At 36.9% G+C, this 22432-nt stretch overlaps 1 protein-coding gene across 8 annotated transcripts in view; it reads left to right on the forward strand.

The window, feature by feature from the left end:
* Window positions 1-22432, forward strand: part of grin2bb (glutamate receptor, ionotropic, N-methyl D-aspartate 2B, genome duplicate b) — a 148276-nt gene that overhangs the window by 109019 nt on the left and 16825 nt on the right. For all 8 annotated transcript variants that reach the window (XM_067441111.1, XM_067441112.1, XM_067441113.1 and 5 more), the window contains 6 exons: window positions 13176-13290; window positions 13545-13753; window positions 16777-16948; window positions 18974-19127; window positions 19239-19364; window positions 21870-22099. In XM_067441111.1, coding sequence (XP_067297212.1) covers window positions 13176-13290; window positions 13545-13753; window positions 16777-16948; window positions 18974-19127; window positions 19239-19364; window positions 21870-22099 — 1006 coding nt within the window. The remainder of the gene's footprint in view (window positions 1-13175; window positions 13291-13544; window positions 13754-16776; window positions 16949-18973; window positions 19128-19238; window positions 19365-21869; window positions 22100-22432) is intronic.

Below are 22432 nucleotides of genomic sequence, written 5' to 3' on the forward strand. Positions count from 1 at the left end.
CTTCTCTAAAAAAACGTTTAAATATTCAATGCTAATTTTGGAAGCTGCTTTCTAAGGCATGTATGTAAACGAGCACTTAAGTCCAGCGGATAGATTAAACTAGTCGATATTAACATGTTGTGCATGCATTTAATATACAAATTACGTACAAACAAACCAACGATCATTAATAAAACCCCACTTAAGGTTTGATTTAAATGTTAAATTAAACATTTATAATGTTTCCGGAACGATTTGTAGCCTGGAGAGCATGTTATGAAGATATATAACTGTTTTGTTGCAGAAAGCTTTGTTTGTTTAGATGAGAGAAACAAGTAATTAAGTGTGTGTGTGGGGGGGGGGGGGGGGGGAATCCACTTTTATGTTATTTGTGAGTGGTGAGTTTACAACAATTACCCAGCGGACATGGTATCTGCTGGAACAAGATGGTTGTATTTGTGTAATTAGGCAGATGTGTTAGGGTAGCCTTTAGAGTCGCTGAAGTGGATTTTTGAATTGGCTGATGAGGAGATAAGGACACACTTTAATGTCTTATGAATGCCGGAGTGCACAATAATAGATAGGAGGAAAAGTAGCCGTAAGTATGAACCAGAGAAAATTGTTTTGTTTGGAGACCTCTGGGAGTTCAGGTTCCTCTCAATCATCCTGCAGTGCACACCTGGGACCTCACATATGCGTACACACGAACACACACAAGAAGCTTTTGAATGACAGCCTTATAAGGTGGGCTGAATGAGAACCATCGGACCCTGTAACCCCTCGAGCACTCTAATGATCCGTTTCCACCATGATGGAGACGATTTAAATGGCATTCCAAGATTCTATATTATCATTCTGGAACACCCACCATGCTCTGCGGTGGATCTGTCAGCGATGATGGAGGGCTTTTCAGCTGGATGGATCATGTTCTGTGATGGTTAAGGGCCTGAAACAGCCTCGAGGGGTTCCTCCGAAGGTCAGCTGAAGGTTTAGGCATGGTTGTAGAAGGTTAGATGAGATACATGTACCCTATAAAGGTTGAGAGCGAGGTTAAATGAGGTTACGTATTTATCTCAGATAAATTGATTGCAAGGACACTGTGAATTATTATTATTGAGAAAAATGTATTTCATTCAGAAATAAATGCTTTCATGCTAGAATCGCATGACCTCCTAATCATCCCCACATATGATTGGCTTCATCAATGGTCTCCTCTCCACCAATCAGCTGGTGTGTGGTGGGCGTTCTGCCTCAATATGGCTGCCGTTGCATCATCCAGGTGGTGTAGATTGCTGGACATTGGTGGTGGTTGAGTAGATCCCCTCTCTTCAATATACAAAGTGCTTTGAATGCCTTGACAAGCGCTATATAAATGTAACAAATTATTATTAATATTTATTTTTAGAATTTTATGTTTAATGACTCTTTGTTCTGAAATGTATTTTAAGGACTTTTTACACATGTTAATAGATATTTGGAATATAGATAAAATATAATTACCTCAATGACGCTCTAATCCCTTTTAGTATTATTTGCCAACTAATTTATAATTTCGCACTTTGTTTTTAAAAACTCAGTGTTAAAAAAAAAAAAATATATATATATATATATATATATATATATATATATATATATATATATATATATATATATATATATATATATATATATATATATATATTGATTGCAATATGTATTCTTTTTTAATGAATTTTAGATAAAAAAATTTAATTGTTTTGGTCTATTTCAGAAATGATGATCATGTTTTGGTTATGAGGTTGAAGGTTATGAAATGATCATCAAATTATAAAACAGTGTAAATACAAATGGCAAACAGCGAAAAGTCAACCGTATTAAATATTCAAGCCCTAATGCATGATGGGAACACCAGTATCAGAAAAGTTGAGTAGGTTTTACTTATTTTTATAACGTTTATATTTACGCTTTAATTTCTACAAGCTTAAATTGAGTACTAATATAGAATTTACTTTTTATTCTTGTCTGAACTAACTTTACTGAACTAACTAACATTAGTTTTTTGAATAGTTTTTCTTTTATCAGTGACTAATAGTAAAAATAAAACATCATCATGATAACACACGACACTAAACATTATTTGTTCTTTTTCACTTCTAAAACATTACATTTACATTAATATTTAAACATGTAAAATAACATGAAATGTTACATTAGATCTATTACAATTTTTCACCATATATAGTAGTGGAGAATTTTAACCAAACAATTAACAGGTTTTTATCACACTGCATCTTTTACTGTTAAAATGACGTAGTAAAATGTTTACAGTTAGAAATGGATTATGTGTGTATGTGTGTTGGTGTGTTCTCTCGCATGTGTGATTGTGTGTTGGTGTGTTCTCTCGCATGTGTGATTGTGTGTTGGTGTGTTCTCTCGCATGTGTGATTGTGTCTTGGTGTGTTCTCTTGCATGTGTGATTGTGTGTTGGTGTGTTCTCTTGCATGTGTGATTGTGTGTTGGTGTGTTCTCTCGCATGTGTGATTGTGTGTTGGTGTGTTCTCTCGCATGTGTGATTGTGTGTTGGTGTTTTCTCTCGCATGTGTGATTGTGTGGCCTGTCTCTCTGATGCCTTGACTCCTATGAGGTGCTTAAGGCTTGTGAAGCTGCCAGGCTTTTATTCTCCACTTCACTTAATTGTAGCCCCTCAGGCTGTTGAGCTCAGGTTCACTGAGTGGCCAGTAGACCTGATGGCCAGAAAGTTTAATAAGATGGTTGCGGATGTGTTTATTATGCTTTTGGGCATTGCTGAAAGACGCTGACAATAACTCTGCAGAAATAGGTCAAGATATCAGTTGTACAATTTGGCTGGTGAACCCATGCGATAGTCCTTCGGTCTTGCACTCTTTCTCCGTTTCTGCTCTCTGTCACACTTTGTTTCTGTCTCCATTTATTGTTTGTTTGTAGAATACAAAATACAAAATGTATAGTCTCTGTCTTAACTAAATATTTGGCTTTTAAGCTTACACATAGTTCAATTCCCAAGGTGTGTTTACACAGAGAGAAAGTGTGTGTCTATGTATTAGTGTGTGTTTCAGTTCTATCCATTAGAGTGGTGGTGGTGTATCCCTGTGTTACAAGGCCCACAGGCTTCCCTGGGGAAGGGGTTTGATCATTACATGGTGTCCTGTGTAAGTAAAGGTAATTAATCTCGGGTTCACCCAGGAGCCTGTAACTTGCTTTAATTAAAAATGCACACATAAACACACAGACTTTTAGACAAAACATATACACACTTCCACAGCCACATCCACTTTATATACTGTACTGTGGGTGGCTGTGAATATGGGAGACCAAAGTATGGTTTGAACAGTGAATCTGAAATACTGTTTAGGTTAACTAATATCGTGATGTCAGCGCTATTAATCCTCTGCAGATTATTGTCGCCCTCGTGTTGATGATGCATTAAAATAATCCAGCACTGGTGGGCAAACACTGTAATTACCTCCAGAAGCATAACAGCCATGCCTCCCTCCCTCTAGACCAGTGGCCTGTGGTGGTCTTAGTCCAATGTTAATTCATGCTTTTACATTGCTTCCATGTTAAATGCGCATACCATTTACCTGGCATTATCAACAAGCATCATACTATCATATATTTGTGTGTTTATATTAAAAAGATTAACATATTGTCATCCTTTTACATCATTTACAATTGCATCATGTATTTGCTGTTATTAATAGTCAGATTATTTTCAGACCATTAGTCAGCTAATCCTCTGCAAACACAGTTGGTGTCATGAAGGTTGCCAACACGGAGAGGCTCGCTAAAAATCGCCTCAGTCACAGATCATTTAAAGTAATTTCAAGTTCATTTCGATTCGGATGTGACCGGGAGTGGGCGAGTAGTTTACTTTTAATTAGCCCACCCAGTTCCAAAAGTTTGACCCTGCCAGACCAATTTGTGAACTGTTTGCAAATATGATGGGCAGGCGTTATCCCATTGGCAGAGTAATCGACCAATCATATCATGCATTCAGATATCTTCCGTATAACGTTGTCCTTTCCCCAGATCATTTCTTTTAAACTGGAGGTCATTTGCCTTCTATAAATCATTTAACCTTTTTTTCCATATAACAAATTTGGGCCAATTTAGGTGTGATATTTTTTTTCTTTTTTTCCTGCTAAATTCAGAATCAAATTTGAACCTGGGTCCACCTACATACTAAATGGAAACTTTACCACTACCCCTGGACTTCTTATGTAAAGAACTATCAAGTTTTGTTCATGCCTTATCTTGCCCAGGATGACAAGTGAGTCAAGACCACCACTGGTGCCTCATCAAAAACAATAGGTGCAAGACACCCGTGGGCTCAGGGGAGGCAAAAGAGACACTGTCTCCTTCTGTGGTTGTCTTTGCTGCACAGTGTTACTTTATAAAAATGGTTGCTTTGGTGCGACTACCGTTGGGCCGATAGACAATGCCATCGTCCATTGCCACTGGCAGACATCACAATGTTAAGATGGCATTGTGATCCCCCAACCGTCCTTCCAAACCCATCCGTAAAAAAAACTTTGTAACCCTTTCACATGCAATTTTAAAATATTCTATCTGAACCCCCAGAGTGAGTTTTTTTTTAAATGTTTCCCCTTATTGTTTCCATGCTTGTCACATGACTCACCGCAGCCAAAATAGTGCTGTATAACAAAGATGTATCAATTTGATTTCCTTTTTTATTCAAAATATTTACAAACTTGCTTACCATGTTATCAACTATCTGATATTTGAAACTCAAATTAGGGGTGTAAGAAAATATCGATACAAGTGAATATCGCAATATTTTGTTTGGCGATACTGTATCGATTCTCAAAAACACTATATCGATATTTATATATTTATTTATTTACATCCAAGATTCGTGGCTTTCTGTTCGAATTAAACCACGGACTGTATACAACCCAACTGCTAGATGGGAGTGTTATCTCAGAACGTATCTGACGCGCGGAGCCGGAGAAGCGCACAGTGAATGTGTGTGTGTGTGTGTGTGTGTGTGTGTGTGTGTGTGTGTGTGTGTGTGTGTGTGTGTGTGTGTGTGTGTGTGTGTGTGTGCATTAGCATTAGCAAACCTCACAAGACGATAGAATTCTGCTCTCGCGATTAACAGAGCTGAAGTGTGGACTCATTTTGGCTTGAGCTACAAAGAAACCACTTAGGAAATCGACAAGTCATTTTGTTTGCAAAATAGGCCAAGTTAAAATCCAGTACTCAGGAAATATTGAATTGGAGAGCTCGCTTAACATCCTGACGTCATCCACGTTGTTGAGAAGCGTTTCGATAGAATAGAACACATTTTCCTCTCAGTAACAAAATAAACACACTCCAAAACTGACAGCGGTGGAAGCAGAACGAAAGCATCTGATCAGAGCGATGTGGATATGGATACACCAGCTCTGCAGTTCAGTACTCTACTTGAAATGGCACTTTTTACAATAGACTGCGTTAAAGAAAACAGCTTTACAGTATTACATATAAAACAAAGAGTCATTCAGTCATGGAATGAATGAACTATGCACATTCTGTTGCTAAATAGTTTAGAAATTAAAAACTGCCATACTGTGAACCTTTTAAACATGTACACATAAAGAATCCTGCATTCACTTTACTTGCATAAAATATAGATATATTGATGATACTGTATTAATTAAATAAAACAGTTATGCATTGTCATGTTTATGCATATGGTTGTGTTCTTTATTCTTTTAAATGAGTCTTTCAAAAAAAAAAAAATGTTTGATACAATATAGCAATATATCGTATCGTAACCCCTGTATCGGGATACGTATCGTATCGCCAGATTCTTGACAATACACAGCCCTAACTCAAATATGTGCAAGTTTTTGTGTTTTGTCATTTAAAACCTTTATAAGTGATCTTGATATTGATCTACACCGTGAGATGGGCTCTGCAATGTTTGTTTGCGCCAGTTCAGAGTCCTGTCAGTCGGATTTATAGATATTCATCAGTCTCTCTTAAAATACATGAAAGTAAGTGGCCGGTGAACTGAGAGAAGAATAAAGTAAACTTTATAGTTACTTACATTGTGTATCTGATATGAATAAAACATCAGCAAATTATATTTCAATGGATTGTTATTGCTGCTTCCATAGACACCAGTGTGAATTTTACAAACTATAAATGTGGTGTTTTACAAGTACTTGTGTGTATTTAAATATCTGAAATCTAAACTATAGATTAACCTAAAACATAGATTGTTGTATATGACAAGCGTTGAGCATGTCCATTTTTGGCTCAGCTCAAGCCAATGCGTAAAATAACAGTTTGAAAATGGCAGTTATGTCACATCACTGAACATACTAAGTCTGCTCCACATCGGTCATGAAGTGTGTGCACACAGCATTAACAGTCAGCTGCTGCAGAGCGCGCCATAATCAAAATTGCTGATGAGATGAAGTCGGAAATGTTTTGAAAATTGCTTTTATTCTTATAGGTTGAGTTTTTATTTTCAAGTGTCAGTAATTTTGTTGTGCTTTTGTCATTTTGTCAATATTTTTTCTTTCTTTTTAGATTTAATTTATTTGAGATTTATATGATTTTAGCATGGCGCAGATGCACTTAGTCTGAATCCACTTTTGCTAATTTACCACTGGAAAAAAAAAAATACAGTCTGCGCAATTTACTTGGCATGGTCCAAAAAGGTTGTCCCTATTCTCTTAATGAGTCATGGGTGTATTTTGTGCGTAACGTACAATGAACCAATCAGAGTCCCATCTCCCATTCCCTTTAAAATCCAGTTGCGCTTATATGTGGAATATAGACAACCCTAAATACATGTGTGTATTGTCACAACAATTTGCATTGTAATCCTTTAATTTTTAATATTTGGCATGTTTATATGCTGCTGTTTCTCAAGCTGTCAATGTGTGTTTATTTTGTTATTGAGAGGAAAGTGCACAGCACATATTTACATATTCATCTAAACTTCGTTCTCATTAACACCTGCCAAATGCAGGTGGATTTCTGCAGTGGCCTGTAACCCAGTCATTCCTACAATAAAGTGCAATGTAGTGTTTTTCAATACATATCGATACTAAAATATCTAAATTCTTCCAATACTCATTTTCTGCAGTATATTTTCATGATACCATCTGTGCTTTCTCTCTCTCTCATCTATCCGACAGCGAGTTGATACACAAACCCTCATCCCCTTACTCAATATGCGTTCATACCACCGCTGGCGAGAGCATCAAAATTCACTCTGGCTGCCCTGCCAATGGCGCTGTAGAAACATTTGTGGATGCTTTGACGTAGATCGGATGCTTGGTCTTTTTTTAAACTGTATTTAAAGGAGCTGCAAACAAGCATTGATGCAGAACCAATTTGTGCAGACTAACCACAAGTAGGGTATAAATTAACCTCATGAAATCTTTTAAATGTGAAAGTTAGAAATTGATCAATGGAAAGAACTTAAAGGAACTGTATGTAAGAAATATACTTCAATTAATCATAAAATGGCCCTGGTATATCACTAGACATTAAGAAATCATGTAATTTCAAATACTTATATCACTGACAACAATAGTATGGCCAGGATATTGTCATATAAAAGTTGTTGTTGCAGCCCTCAACTGATGTTGATGTTGACATGTTGTGTTTTGGCCTTCAGTTGATAGGAGACGTTTACTAGCCATAGTCTTTAATTAACATTAACATTAATTTGTGTGCAGCCTACATTACAATAAATGTCCTGGTTGAAGTGCAACATTAGTGCAATTGGTCAAATTGGTGTTGTTTTGAGCAAATTTATAGCATTCCCGCTGAAAAACAAGCGTTCTAGCATGAGACATGCTCCGAAGCCTTGGAACAGAACGTAACATCACTAACGTAGTATTTTGTACCATAGAAACTGTAGATAAACAATACAGGCAATTAAACATTCTATTAATCAAACTGCCTCACCAGAATGCTAAAACTAAAACTACTAACTTTATATACTGTATAAACCAAATGGCCGTGCAAAACCCCCACGCTTAGTGATTTCATTCACAGGTAAGCTAAAGACAACAGCAGTGCTTTTCATCTCAAGCTAACAAAAAAAAAATATTGTTATACTTACAGCCAAGGGGATGATACACTTCGCCCTGTCAGGCCACATCCTTTAGATGCCGTACCGTGGTAACACTGTCCATGTTTTCCAAATAGTCATCTGGTCCCAAATGCTTTGAGCAAACACGCAGTTTCTTGTTTGAATCTACCGGTGTTTTAATATCTATGGTTCAGAGCAGTCAACCACTAATTCTTTCATTACTTGATTTTCTTTGGTATTCTGTGAAACATGATGGTAGTAGTATACACCTTCGACTCACTATCACAGCTCTATACGACACACACAGAACCATATGGTTAATCGCACAGTAAATCCACTACATAATTTGCCGGCTGCAACGACGCGACACAAACTTAGTGCCGGTTGTATTGGAAGTTACCTATCTGAGGACTACTTTCAGGCTCTGAGTAATATCATTGCACCGCTGAACCCATGGTACCACTGCAAAGTTCCATAATTCTTACGCAGGAATGAGAAAATAGGTCCAATCTATATCGGTATAAAAATCTAAACTTTTAATTTCTGTTGGTCTTAGTACACAATGTAACTACAGATTAGTCAAGTTTTAATTAGGAAAAATATTATCTTTGAAAAAAAGTCTTTGGTCATTTTTGAGAGCGATGCTAATGGACTCATATGATTCAATGATGTATGCTAAGCTATGCTAAAAGTGCTACCGCCAGATACAGAGATCGGCTAAATGGATTCAAAAACGGTAAAACTCAACTGTTTAACTCTAAGGGACTTGGAAAATGAGCCTATTTTCAAAAAAAGTGGAGTGTTCCTTTAAGATTACAAGACTGCATTCTCTGGAAGTCTCCAAGTCGTCCAACGCGCTGTGCCGTGCCGCGCCGCTCACCGCTGGAGCCCACCACCGGCTCCCATTGTAAATGAATGACTTCCGGCCACTTTGATGCTTTCACTTTGATGTAATATCTATATTAGGGGTGTCCCCGACTAAGGATTTACACATTCGAATCAGAATTTTTGAATCTCTCTATGGTCGACCGATAGTCAAATCATCTATGTGTGTGTAAACCATAGACCGGTAAAAAATAAACGGGTTGGGAAGGGCATGACACTAGTCAGCAGGAGGCTAAGACTATTTTTATTTTACTTTACACACGGCACACAGCCACCACTTTTAATAAAGTGGTCAAAACTAGGCTACACTGCACATTTGTATATTAACCGTTCTCTCATAAGATTTAAAGGCCGTGATCGAAACACAGAACACCACACAAATATATAAAAGAACATTTTGATAAATAAACCTAAAAAAATACTATGTAAGAAATAAAATGTATGTGTTCGAATTTTAAAGGCGAGGCGCATGCGTCCGATGCGAAGCTCAGTGCCCTTAAAGGGGCGATCGTTCAGCGCCGCGACACGTCTTTATAACACTAATATTGAGCACCCCCATATTGCCAAAATGGTATGATCCTCGTTTCATAACACCCGCCAAGATTCGACCATGAGATCAGTGGTCGAATCCGGTCCTGCCTATCGATGGATCGAATCTTCGACTATTAGGGGTCACCCTTAATTTATATTCTCTTTTATTGTAATTAAAGATTTTTTTTTTTTAGTTAAAAATAACAACACATGCTCCTTGAGGAAATGCCTCTGCAGCAGACAAGAAGTTAATGAAATAATCATATACAGTCCTCACTCCCTCAAGTTTCAATGGCTGTTAAAGCTGTTCCCTGTTGACCTGAGAGGTGATTTCACAGCCTTGACAAGTATAACAAAATGGGAAAGTGTAAAGCAAGATATTATGTCAGGGCCAAAATTATACATGAGAGGAAACCCTTGAATGTAAGATCGAGTCATTCATAGACCCTTGAATTGTTGCGCTTTTAGATATACGAGTGTGCGTACGGTAAATCTGAAGACAAGTTTTTCAGTGTCAGATCAATGCTAGAACTGAAAAATGTCGTATACGATAAATCTGGTTGTCTGTCTTGTCGATATTGATCTGTTTGTATTTATAGCGACAGATAAATGGGTCTCTGCTGCATCATGCGTCTCGCTGTAAGTACAAAAGATGCTACCTCTCTCTCCATGTCTCTTCCTCTCATTCTCCCTCACTCTCTCGGGTGAGATTACTGTTCCCATGGCAACACAGCAGATTGCTTGGAGATTGCTATGGTTGTGGGCACCATGGTAACGCATTTTATATGCTGGTGGGTCTCTCTCTCTCTCTCTCTCTCTCTCTCTCTCCCTTTCACACACATTCTCTCACTTTCATTCTATCTGTTGGCAGTTTGGGGTTGTACACCTACTTGCTCATGTCAGGAATCAAAACAGTCTTCCCTAACACACCCATTTGGGAATTGACGATGTGCACAACTGTGAGATTGTAGGTTAAACGGATCAGATGTGCACTTAACTATGGCAGTTTAAATGTCTAAAATACATTGTGAGTCTTCTTTTAATACCCACACCTGCTAGTGGATGCTGTAACTATACCATTCAGTGGGTAAATAACATTATTTTTCCATTATATAAATCCATGTTTTGCAAACAAAATATTGTCTAAATCACAAGTATTTGATTAAGAGCCTGATTTGGACTCAGTGTTGTCATTTTCCTGTGCCTCCCGAGGACACTCCGGTGCCAGATGGGCAACTACCATTGAGCTGAATGGCAATGCTAACAGTTAGCTTTGTCCAGATGTTATAGACCTCCTCACAGGAGCTTCTCTATTTGTATATTTCTCTTTCATGTTCTCTCGTTTAGAGAAGGTATTTATTTCTTGTGTGGTGAGTCGTTTTCATGAGGCCAATTGTTGTCATGGCGACGACAGCCCACAGATGGAGGCAAGAGAGCGAGGAGTGCAGCAGAGAGTTTTCACTGGCTCTGACACAAAACTTGTTGACACACATACATGATGCCCATGTTATGATGAAAATCTGCACGCGTATCGCTGCTCAAGGGCACAAACACACGCACCTGACTACAGACTGATTTACAGTCACTGCCTAAATTAGGTCAGTTCTTCCACGTCATAAATTTGACGCCCTGATGGCAGAACAACTTACAACTTGTCTATGTGATTCATTTTTTTTTACTGCTGATATTGTTTATTATTGTGGGGATTTTTATTTTGTGTTTTTGACACAGTAGGGTGAACTAATGAAAGAGGAAAATAAATGGAAAAAGCACAGTTACTTATATATCTGTAGGGAAAATGGGGGGCTAGTTTTCAAACATAATTTTTCTCTGTCTAGGTTTATTTTTATGAAAGTCAGTTTCTAGGCACAACAGCCCTAAAGTCTTGGCTGCTAAAAAAAGCTATTGAAAATTACACTGTCCAGGAAAACCGGTTTCAATTCATTTAACAAATACTGATTATGAAACATTTCATGAAATAGCATAAAAGGTCATTAAAATGTCAAATTATTGATATAGTTAATCAAAATAACTATAATTCACTTTATGTATAGATATACCAAAAATTGTGCTAGCTAGAGAAAAGACACATTTGTGTAGTACACTGAAAGGAATTTTGTGTAGGATTTACAATTTTCCTTTAAAATAAATGACCAATAATTACAATTAAATACAGCAAATAACACATTTAATTGTGATTTATGTGTATGGATTAAAAGTATTAAACATATTTCTTGTAAATATACTCCAGTTTTATTTACAACTTTATGTTTATACTGCTCTTATTACAATAGCCATGTTCTCCCTTAATGAAAATTGTATGTTACTGATGGGTTTTATTTCATTTCTTTTCTTTTTTTTTAATTATCGTATTTGTGTTTATATTTATATTTCTGTACTACAAATCTTTATTTCTTCTTATTATTATTATTATGAACCCACATACCACGTACGTGGCAAATGCTGAAACTGTGGCCGAGAATACAAAAAAAATCTAATCTAAAAGCTAAGTTAGATCTCAAGGGCAACAAGAAGAACAACACATTATAAGAATGCTAAAACATTGTTTAAGTGCTAGATGAGGTCAGTAAAGAAGAGTCACTGGACTCAGACAGTCCATTAAGCGCTCCCCAAATTTGTCTGTGGAGTTGGTTAGTGACACGAAAGAGGTTAATTACAATAGAGGTTAATTACAACTCGAATGAAAGCATTCTGTATGAACTTGGAGATGCTATTTGGCAAATTCTGATGGGCCAGCGAGGAAGAGTCAAATATACACTGTGATTAGAAGGCACTGCAGGGTGGTCTGATGTAGATTTAATAAAATGACCAAGTACTGAGCCATAGGGACTCCAGGGTTTAGGGGCATAAACCAAGGCTTTCTTGGTAACTTAGTATGATCTGTTATTAAAGTAGTAAACAGACCAGTAAATTAGCACTGAAATGAACAATTTGTGGTTGAGCATGTCAGAAGCTATAGGCAGATCTGTGCAGCATCAAGACACTCTGCCTGGTAAGGTTGCGTGACCAGATTTAATTCCTAAGTGATAGGGGTCAAGCATGCTGTTTTAGGAAAAAAGTTGACATTTGGATGAAACGGTTCACCATGCAATGCTTGCTGTCTCATCTACAGCACCCAGTACAAGCAAATATAAAGCCAAACTGTTTCAAGATGCGACAAAACGTTCAAAAACTGAGCTACTAATGTATTCTTGGATGGCTTACTTGAAGTCTAACATATCAGGTATTAGATCAAATCTGGCATGTAACATTTCTCACTTCAAATAAATGGTATTATTAACTTACTATTATATTGGGTTCATGTCTATTGTATTTTGTTATGGTGAAAGTCATGGCAGTTCCTCAAGACTCCAACCGAGTGGATTTAAAAGTCATAATAATCATTTTGTGACCAGGAGGCTGCCAGATTCACATTTGCCATTGTGAATATTATTTGCTATAGCCTCCAGCAAAAAACCTGCTTTCCTACATTATAAATATATGTGGACATATGTGGATAGTGTACAGAAACTCATACACTATAACTGGAAAGCCATGTACTGTAAAAAGCTGACACTGAGGGATCCTGTAGATTGCTTTGACTTGTTCTGAAAATATTTGTGGTGAACAATAAAGGAAGGTGCCTTTGTGTTAATAACCATCAAATGTGCTTGGTCTGATATATTCCTTTTGTTTTCAGGTACCTCATGAATGTGACATTTGAAGGGCGCAACCTCTCCTTCAGCGAGGACGGTTTTCAGATGCACCCAAAGTTGGTTATTATACTGTTAGATAAGGAGAGGCAGTATGACAGGGTGGGTATCGCTCCTCATTTCTCCTTTTCTCTCTTGATTTCTCTTAACTCATGACTGCACAGTTCCCTGATGTAATTACAAACCTTCATTTACTCTTTATCTCTCTTCATCTTAATTCAAGATTTCTGCCGTCCTCAAATTTAGCCCGCACTAATCCAATCTCAGCCACTTCAACCTCAACACCCTTTCATTATGTCACTTGTTATCCTTCTCTCAGCTTCTGCTCTCATCTTGCCCTCTTTGCACTTTTGCAGGTCGGTAAATGGGAGAACGGGTCTCTGTCGATGAAGTATCACGTGTGGCCTCGGTTCGAGCTGTACTCGGATGCTGGGGAGCGAGAGGATGACCACCTGTCCATTGTTACGCTGGAGGAGGCTCCATTTGTTATTGTGGAGGATGTTGACCCCCTCAGTGGCACCTGCATGAGGAATACAGTGCCGTGCAGAAAACAGCTTAAACTCCAGTGAGAATCGCACATGAACAGTACAGATATTCAGGAAATGAGCCTGAGCTCGGTTCAAAGTTCACATTTGTCCCAGATTTTACAGTAGATACTGAAAAACTTTGGTTAAATCGCAAGTTAATATTGTGTGGTTCAAATATCTGGTACCATAATGAAAATATGAGAGTCAAAACGTTTTTAGTATTTTAAAAAATTCTAAATACCATTACTAAGAAATTTAGTGAACGCTTTATGTCTGTAAAGATTTGTTTAACAATGTCCAGATTGATAAAGCTACATAATATAGGTAAAATATCTTAAACCTGAGATCAATCATTAATCTTGACTGCCAAAATGTAGATTGTCTCATGAGAGCACTAAGTACAGATACTTCAGTTTTCAAATTCAAAGTGCTCTATCACTGTCAGGACTTGAGTATATCATATACAGGGTTCCCACGGGTCCTTGAAATCCTTGAAAGTTTGTGAATCAGATTTCCCCCCCCCCCAAGGCCCTGTAAAAATAAAGTATTATTTATTTATTTAAGTATTATTTAGAATGTAAAAAAATAAATATATATATATATATATAAAATTACGTCTGAGGGAGTCGCCTGTCAATTACGACATGTCTGCGTTAACATGATTTCTGCCCGAGTCCTATCCCGATTCTTGTCCACCGGCTGTGAGGTGAAGACCACATGTCCCAAGATTCTGAGCTCAAACTTGGCGTCATCAAATTACACCTTTTTTTTGAATAGGCGCCCTCTAGTGGACTAAAATTTTACATAATGTAGCTTTAAAATTTGGATTTCATTGAAATAAATGTTTTTAGTTAATACAATTAACATTTTTGAGAATCGATAACCTTTATTCAAATATTATTAAAGATTTTGTAAGCATATTGGGTAATTGTGTGTATTTTATTTTTGATGACGCAGTGAAACATGCCAAATTGTGCTATTTTCATGATTTATCAAATTTTGTATGTGGTTCAGATATAATATTTTGAGTTTCTATTTATTGAACCAATTTTATTCATTGTCTCAACAATTTTTTTTTATTTCAATAAACTACATTTTTTAAGGCAACCAGGTTACTCACTTTTTAAGTTAAACCAAAAATGTTTTTTTTACAATGTACTAGCTTGCTTGATTTACATTAGTTTTTTATTTGTTTCCCGCGTGAGTGTTTTCCGCGTGAGACTACTACAATGGAAACTCAATGTTTTCTTTGCTTACACCAACCCCAAATATGTTCAGTCAATGACTGTATATTGTGTTCAGTAAACATAAAGAATTTGTGATAATCTGTTGCCCAAATATTTTATTTATTTGTAATGTTGAATTGCTTAACTTGTGAAAGGGTTAGTTCACCCCAAAATGAAAATCCTGTCATTAATTACTTAGCCTCATGTCGTTCGACACCCGTAAGACCTTTGTTCATCTTCAGAACACAAATGAAGATATATTTGTTGAAAACGTATTGACTCAAAAAGGCCTCCATTGAACCGTTATGAATCAGTGTATCGGATCAGTGGTTCGGATCACCAAGTCCAAGGTCACGTGATTTCAGCAGTTTGGCGGTTTGACACACTATGCTGATTCATTAAGCTCCAATGCTTCAGGAAGACACGTTTTGTTATTTAGTCGTTAGTCGTTTGTTAGGAAGTCATTATTTAGTTGTTTTTTGCATACAAAAACTATTCTCGTTGCTTCATAAAATTATTGTAGAACCAGTGTAGTTAGCTGGGCTTTGAAACTGTCTTTAGTAGCCTATAACATTCCCTTTTTTATGGGTCTTGAGGCCTTTCTGAGCCATCAGAAAGAATTTTCATTTTTGGGTGAACTAACCCTTTAAGATAATGTAAACCCATGAGGCAAGAATGACTTAAAAGCATGTTTATATATCTTAAAACTTCTGGTTACATGAGCCTTAGCTCTTTTCAATAAAATTCATGCTAAATTAATATTAGATCAGATTTACAATACAGTATAAGATGTACCGTATATTCTTCAGTTTTATGCAAAACAGAATCTCTATCAGATCTAGTCATATGGCCAAAAATAAATGCAAAAATAAATGCTTTTTTGCATAGTAGTGTTTGACACATGAAAACTGTAACAATGTAACACAATGTAACCTTGCTCTCACTTGGAATGTGCCCCTACATTAAGGGTCATTCTAATACTTTGTGCCAGCGCAAACCCCCTTTTGACTTTAAAAAATGTATGGGAGGAGAGTATTTGAATCATGCAAGGTGATTTATAAGGTTTGATCTTGTCCGTTTTCTGGTGTTTGCGGCAATATTTAACACCCAACAAAAGCAGGTCTTAAACCAGACCCTAACGGGTAAGCTGGTCATTATGGAAATGATCCGGCTGTGTCTGTATTATTCATTTTGCACGTCGTCCGTAGATCATGTGCAGAACTGTCCACTCACAAAAGCGATTTTATGGAATTGCATTCTCACGCTAATTTGCTAACATAATAACACGCTAAAAAAGTTTAGTAAATTTGGCCCAAAGTCCTTGAATTTGAAGGTTATGGACCAGGAAAGTCCTTGAAAGGTCTGTGAATTTGATGTTAACCAAGGTGTGGGAACCCTGCATATAGTGAGAACGTGTGGTGTTTATGGTATTGTACATGTAAAACACTGATTTATTCGGTTGGATTAAAACTGGTATTTCGTGTCTTTGTAATATAGATTATTAAATATCTGGTAAATTCATTAAGCATTCTTGTGATAAATCGCTGCTAAAACCAATTTATTATGAGAAATGATCTAAGATTAATGTGAATTTTGACAAATTTAAGTTGCCTTGTACTACAGCAGTCAATGCAATAGTACGTGCAGTGCTCATTAATCATTTTGATGTTATGTTGACTCATTGATTGATTTATTCAGATGCAGATTTATCATGAAATGGTATTTTGATCAAGGAATTAATAAACAGCAAAGACGTTCAACAAATTTTGCTTCAGCTATGTAGAAAAATAACTTCATGCGCTAACATTAATCTTTTCAACTTTTTCTATCCCTAGAAATCAGACGGGAGATTCAGGGATCTACATTAAACGTTGTTGCAAGGGCTTCTGTATAGACATCCTCAAAAAGATTGCCAAGTCTGTAAAATTCACCTACGATCTCTACCTGGTGACCAATGGGAAGCATGGCAAAAAGATCAACGGCACATGGAATGGCATGGTTGGAGAGGTTAGTTTCAAAATGCTTTAAGTAAGAATACAGCTGATTCTCATCAAACACCTAGAGTATGGGTTTGAATATGCTGTTTAGCTTGCTGGATCAATTTTCTACCTATTCTGCCTTATTGCATATGAGAGGTAGCCTGACAAGCCAGACCCACATTAAGATGTTTGGTCTGGAACCTCACCATTAACAGGGCTCAATCCGAGGGGCGGGATAATAGGTTTTCTTTCAAACGCCCTCTGCACGCGATAGGATAGCGCTACCACCAACCAGAGCAACGAAGGTGAAACAGAGCTTGTTGATAGATTAAACATTCGCCGTATCCGGTCGGCAAAACTCCGAACACATCTTCCCTTTTTTAAAAATGACTTCAGGGCCGTTCTTTGTTCTTTTCTCAGAGAAAAGCTTAACTCCAAGTCTTCCAGAGTCGCGGTCAAAGCTGATTCGAAAGACCGCCGTTCGCCAGTTTCTGTGTTTACTAGAAGCACGAGCGCAACACGGCCGTCGTCATTATGGCCCCGCCCGCCGACTCTATACACGATGTGATTGGCCCGGCAAGAGTTTGGCGATTACAGCTCTGAAGGGTATTAAGAGTTGCTAGACGACACTCGCGGGCAGATTATATTTGCTGCCGCTAGGGTGCGTCTAGATTTCTAGACTATATGTGTTTCCACACTATCGGTATGCTAAAAAAATAATTTGATCAAAAGAGTTTAAGAAATGTTGTTAAATGACCTGCAAATGTTGTGATTAAAAGGGGCGAACCAGATCAGGAAATGTTGCGTTGCTATTTTATTACATTTTTTTATTGATTTTTTATTTATTTATTCAAGTGATGAAAATGTCAACAAAAATGGTTTTAGTTAAAGATAATGTGCAATAACCACTTGGACACGGCTCTATGGACTCCTGATTATGTATTATTTTTCAAAAAATGAAAATCTGAACACTATCTCTCATGACAAGAACAGATGAAAGAGAGAGAAAATGTGAGCAAGTGAGTTTGCACAAGCCCAAGGGAAAATACAGCTGGTGCATTAATTCAGATGAGAAATAATATGAGTTACCGGATCATATGTAAATCCACAGTTGGAATGAATGTTATGCAGTTCCCTTTCGGTCCTAGTCATATGAATACTCTCAGAACTGCACCACATTTGGAGTCGCAGACTTTTAGTAGCTTGCTTTATGTTTACTTAATGTCTTTACGAGATCTGATGCTCCAAGACATGTTCATGCTCAGAGATAGATGCTATAACGCAACACAAACTCAAACAAATATGCAAAAAAATTGTCTCATATTTTGAAAAGACAGAGAAAGGAAACAGGATATGGAATAGAACTACTCAACATTCAGCCTGCAGGGCCTTTTGTGGCCCGCATGTTTTTCCAGATTCTGCTGTACACCATGGTAAACCCACAGTGCAATTTGAAAGATCTGACACCAAGCGGAAATCTATAGTCCACTCTGCAAACCGTGCCACAGACGAGCGCTTACAGTACAGCTTCATTGATTATAATGGAAGCCATTTAGTTTTTATGTGTGGCTGTGTAAGTTGTAATACTCAGTAGCCTCATTAATATAACAGAAGCACTATAAAAAATTAGGAGTGTGGCCCTGGAGGCTAAAGGGATCCGGCTTTGTGGCCCCTTGAGTAGTCCTGATGTAGACAACCACCTTATTAACTCTATTTTGTCCCATTTTCCTATATCACCAGAGGCCTCTTATGTGTAACTCTAAATATACCTGGACAAGTGATGGGTTTGGGGAAGTAGTGATTAGGGAAAGGTTGAAAAGAAGGAGAAATGGCTATTAAAAGCTACTGCGACCCAGTGTAGGAAGTAACCTGATTTTAGCTATCCTTGATCTTGCAGTCATGTTTTTTTCTTCTTCGTGGTTTTCTCATTCACTAGTTCCTGTTTTATCTGTCTTTCACCTTTTTCTTTTCACACTGTTACCCCCCAATCAATTGTGGCATGCCTAGACTAGTACAGAAGATGGCCATAACTGTCCCTTTTCGCCATGTCTAGGTGGTGCTTAAGAATGCCCACATGGCAGTTGGGTCCCTGACCATAAATGAAGAGAGGTCAGAGGTCATTGACTTCTCCGTGCCCTTCATAGAGACAGGGATTAGTGTCATGGTCTCTCGTAGCAATGGCACAGTGTCTCCTTCTGCCTTTTTAGGTAAGTACTAAATACACATTGTAACGGGATTCAAGATACAATTCCACATTCAAGTGCACTCTTCATTAATAATTTGTCTTCCCTTCTTTCTTTTTTTTTTGTTACTCTCAGAGCCCTTCAGCGCTGATGTCTGGGTAATGATGTTCGTTATGCTGTTGATAGTTTCAGCCGTGGCTGTCTTCGTCTTTGAGTACTTCAGTCCTGTTGGCTATAATCGCTGCTTGGCAGATGGACGAGGTCTGCACACACATTTAAATCTATCACCCTTATAGCACCCATAACACACATATAACATGTGGTATATATATATATATATATATATATATATATATATATATATATATATATATATATATATAATATATATATAGATAGATATAGATATATATATATAGATAGATATAGATAGATATAGATATATATAGATTTATGTCTTCATTTTCTAGCCATCTTTAAATTAATATAAATATATTTATTGCAGTCTTTTTATAATATATTTTGTTTACAGTACAATATGCTTTTTTCATTTAAATATATATATATATATGTGTGTGTGTGTGTGTGTGTGTGTGTGTGTGTGTGTGTGTGTGTGTGTGTGTGTGTGTGTGTGTGTGTGTGTGTGTGTGAAAATATATGTATATGTATTTATTTGTTTATATATTATAATATATTATTAAAAATTAAAAATATATAAATGTGTGTATTTCGGCTGGGCAATATGGCCAAAAAAAATTATCACAATAAGTCAGTCGCTATCAATAATTATCACAATAAATGTCAAATCTTTCTTTCAAGTTTAAAGGTTTAAAGTTTTGCTCCTGAGTAAAAGTTGTAGAAAATCCAGACAGTTACTTTACAGATTTTAAAATACTCTTTATTGTCAGTACACGACAAACAAAAATTCACAGTTTTGAATTCTTTACATTTTTCATTTTTCAAGTCATATTTTCTTGCCTTAATACCTTGGTGGCCAAAATTATTAGAAGAATCTGAAAATATTGACAGTTTTGCCTCTCAAACATGATTTTAATTTGAATGATGGTTGCTCTGACCATCAAATATCAGATGAAGTGGTACTGTTTTTATCCACTTTTAACTTTAATATTTGGAATGTCCACCTTTTGCAGCATTTACAGCAGCACATTTCTCTGGCATAGTGTCAATCTATTTCCTCTGAGAACTTCAACAACAAGGTTATCCCATGCAACTGAAGCCAAAGGCTTTCCTTTGAATGTACAATAGATCTGTCCAGTTTATTTTCCAACTCACCCCAAAATGTGCTCGATGGGGTCGAGGTCTGGACTTGGAGGGGGCCAGTCCATCATTTTCAATGTTCCAGCAGATTCCCTCTGTCGCAGGTAGTCCCGGCAATAGTTAGAAGAATGTTTCAGGTCATTGTCCTCTTGGAAAATAAATCCAGGCCCAATAAGACGACTCACAAATGCCAATCTAATTCTAATAATTTTGGCCACCACTGTAAAATTGTAATAATCTTTAAAGGGGTGGTTCCGTGTTTTTTTTCTAGGCTTGGTAGTGTTTATGGGGTGGAGACTTAAAACTTTTTTTTAAAACGCTGTATTTTTCTTATATTTGACCTTTATTCCACACCGCTGTCTCCACTGTCCTTTGAACGGCTCATCTGCTTCCAGCTTCTATGAAGCCAACCCCTCTGAAAAACGCAATGGGCTTAGATTGGTTAGATGGCCAAATGTATTTTTCTTTTTTTTTATGGCAATAAACTGCCATAACTTTAAAAGACAATATCTCCGTTTGCATTGAACTTCCAGCGCTGTAACTTTGCAGATACTGTTTATGCTCAAGCAGCAACATTACACACTAACTAAAGTTAAAAAAGTGAAATCACATGCAACCACCCCTTTAAAAAAAAAAAGTTAATGATAACAACCCTGTTTCTAAATGTGATATTGTTTCAAGTCATAAAACTCATATCTTCGGCACAGTTTGCAGTCCAGGCTGCAAATATTAATAGTACTGTGTTCTGTCTCTTAGAAATGCACATTTGACAGTAGCAGTAGCCTGAGTTAGAATGCAGATGCACATTTATGTTCATTAACAAAAACGGCAACATGTGTAAAAATCTTATTTTTATATGGTGAAATTTAAATATTCTGATTGTTTTGAGTTTTATTAAAATGAACTATTGGTGTTCCAAAGTAGCATATATTTAAATCATGATAACCACAGTTAAACCCCACATATAGTGCCTCAATGCCATGGTAAAATGTAACTATATGGTTTATATGGTATTTGTATAAAATAAGTAGCCTAAATACATTTAGTATAAATGTACAAACACTGTAGCTAATCACAAAAAATACTGTAATTATATTCAATTACTCCTTTACTACATTAATAATATTTATAATATCCATTATTACACCATGGCGAAGTTAGTGTTACAACAGTAAATCCATGGTAAAAGATGGCGAAAAGCCTTAGGCTTGGACTTGAAATTCAGTTTTTCACTGAATTTTATATATAGAAATTGGCCAATTATGTCCATCTTTCGATTTTATATTAGCTGGTTTCACGCTCAGCAATGTACTGCTTCTCTGAATAGTATTGATTCTTTTGATTGAAATCAAAACTGAATAGTTAATTTATGTCTATTTATTATGGACAGCCATTTTCTTCATCTGCCCTTTTACTCCTCTCTGATTCCTATTAAATTATAATATAATAACTCCCCATTTCAATTTCTTTACCTTTACACACACCCAGAGCCTGGCGGTCCCTCCTTCACCATTGGAAAAGCGATTTGGCTACTTTGGGGTTTGGTCTTCAATAACTCTGTGCCCGTGCAGAACCCCAAAGGCACTACTAGCAAGATCATGGTATCAGTCTGGGCCTTCTTCGCTGTGATTTTCCTGGCCAGCTACACTGCCAACCTGGCCGCATTTATGATTCAAGAGGAATATGTGGACCAGGTGACTGGCCTGAGTGATAAAAAGGTAAGAGTGTTTATTGGTCGAATTCAGCAGCATGTGCAGAAGTTGAATCATAGGAAAAAGCTGTTCTTAAAAATATAGTTCTCATTGATCTCATTTATCCTACTGTCAAAAAATTAGACCAATTCCAGCTTTAAGGATATAATAAGCCTTGACTGCCTTGAACTGAACGTGACTTGACTTCATACACCAGACTCTACTTCATCCTTGGTGTTGAACAGCTAAGGTTAATTCGCACAGACTAGCCGATAAATGATGCAATATTTAAGGTGCACTGTGTAATTTGTGTTATAATGTGTTCTTGTTTAACGTGCAGAGACAGCTGTAGGGCATTTG

This window comes from Pseudorasbora parva, chromosome 4, assembly GCF_024679245.1.
Source record: "Pseudorasbora parva isolate DD20220531a chromosome 4, ASM2467924v1, whole genome shotgun sequence".
NCBI classification, from domain to species: domain Eukaryota; kingdom Metazoa; phylum Chordata; class Actinopteri; order Cypriniformes; family Gobionidae; genus Pseudorasbora; species Pseudorasbora parva.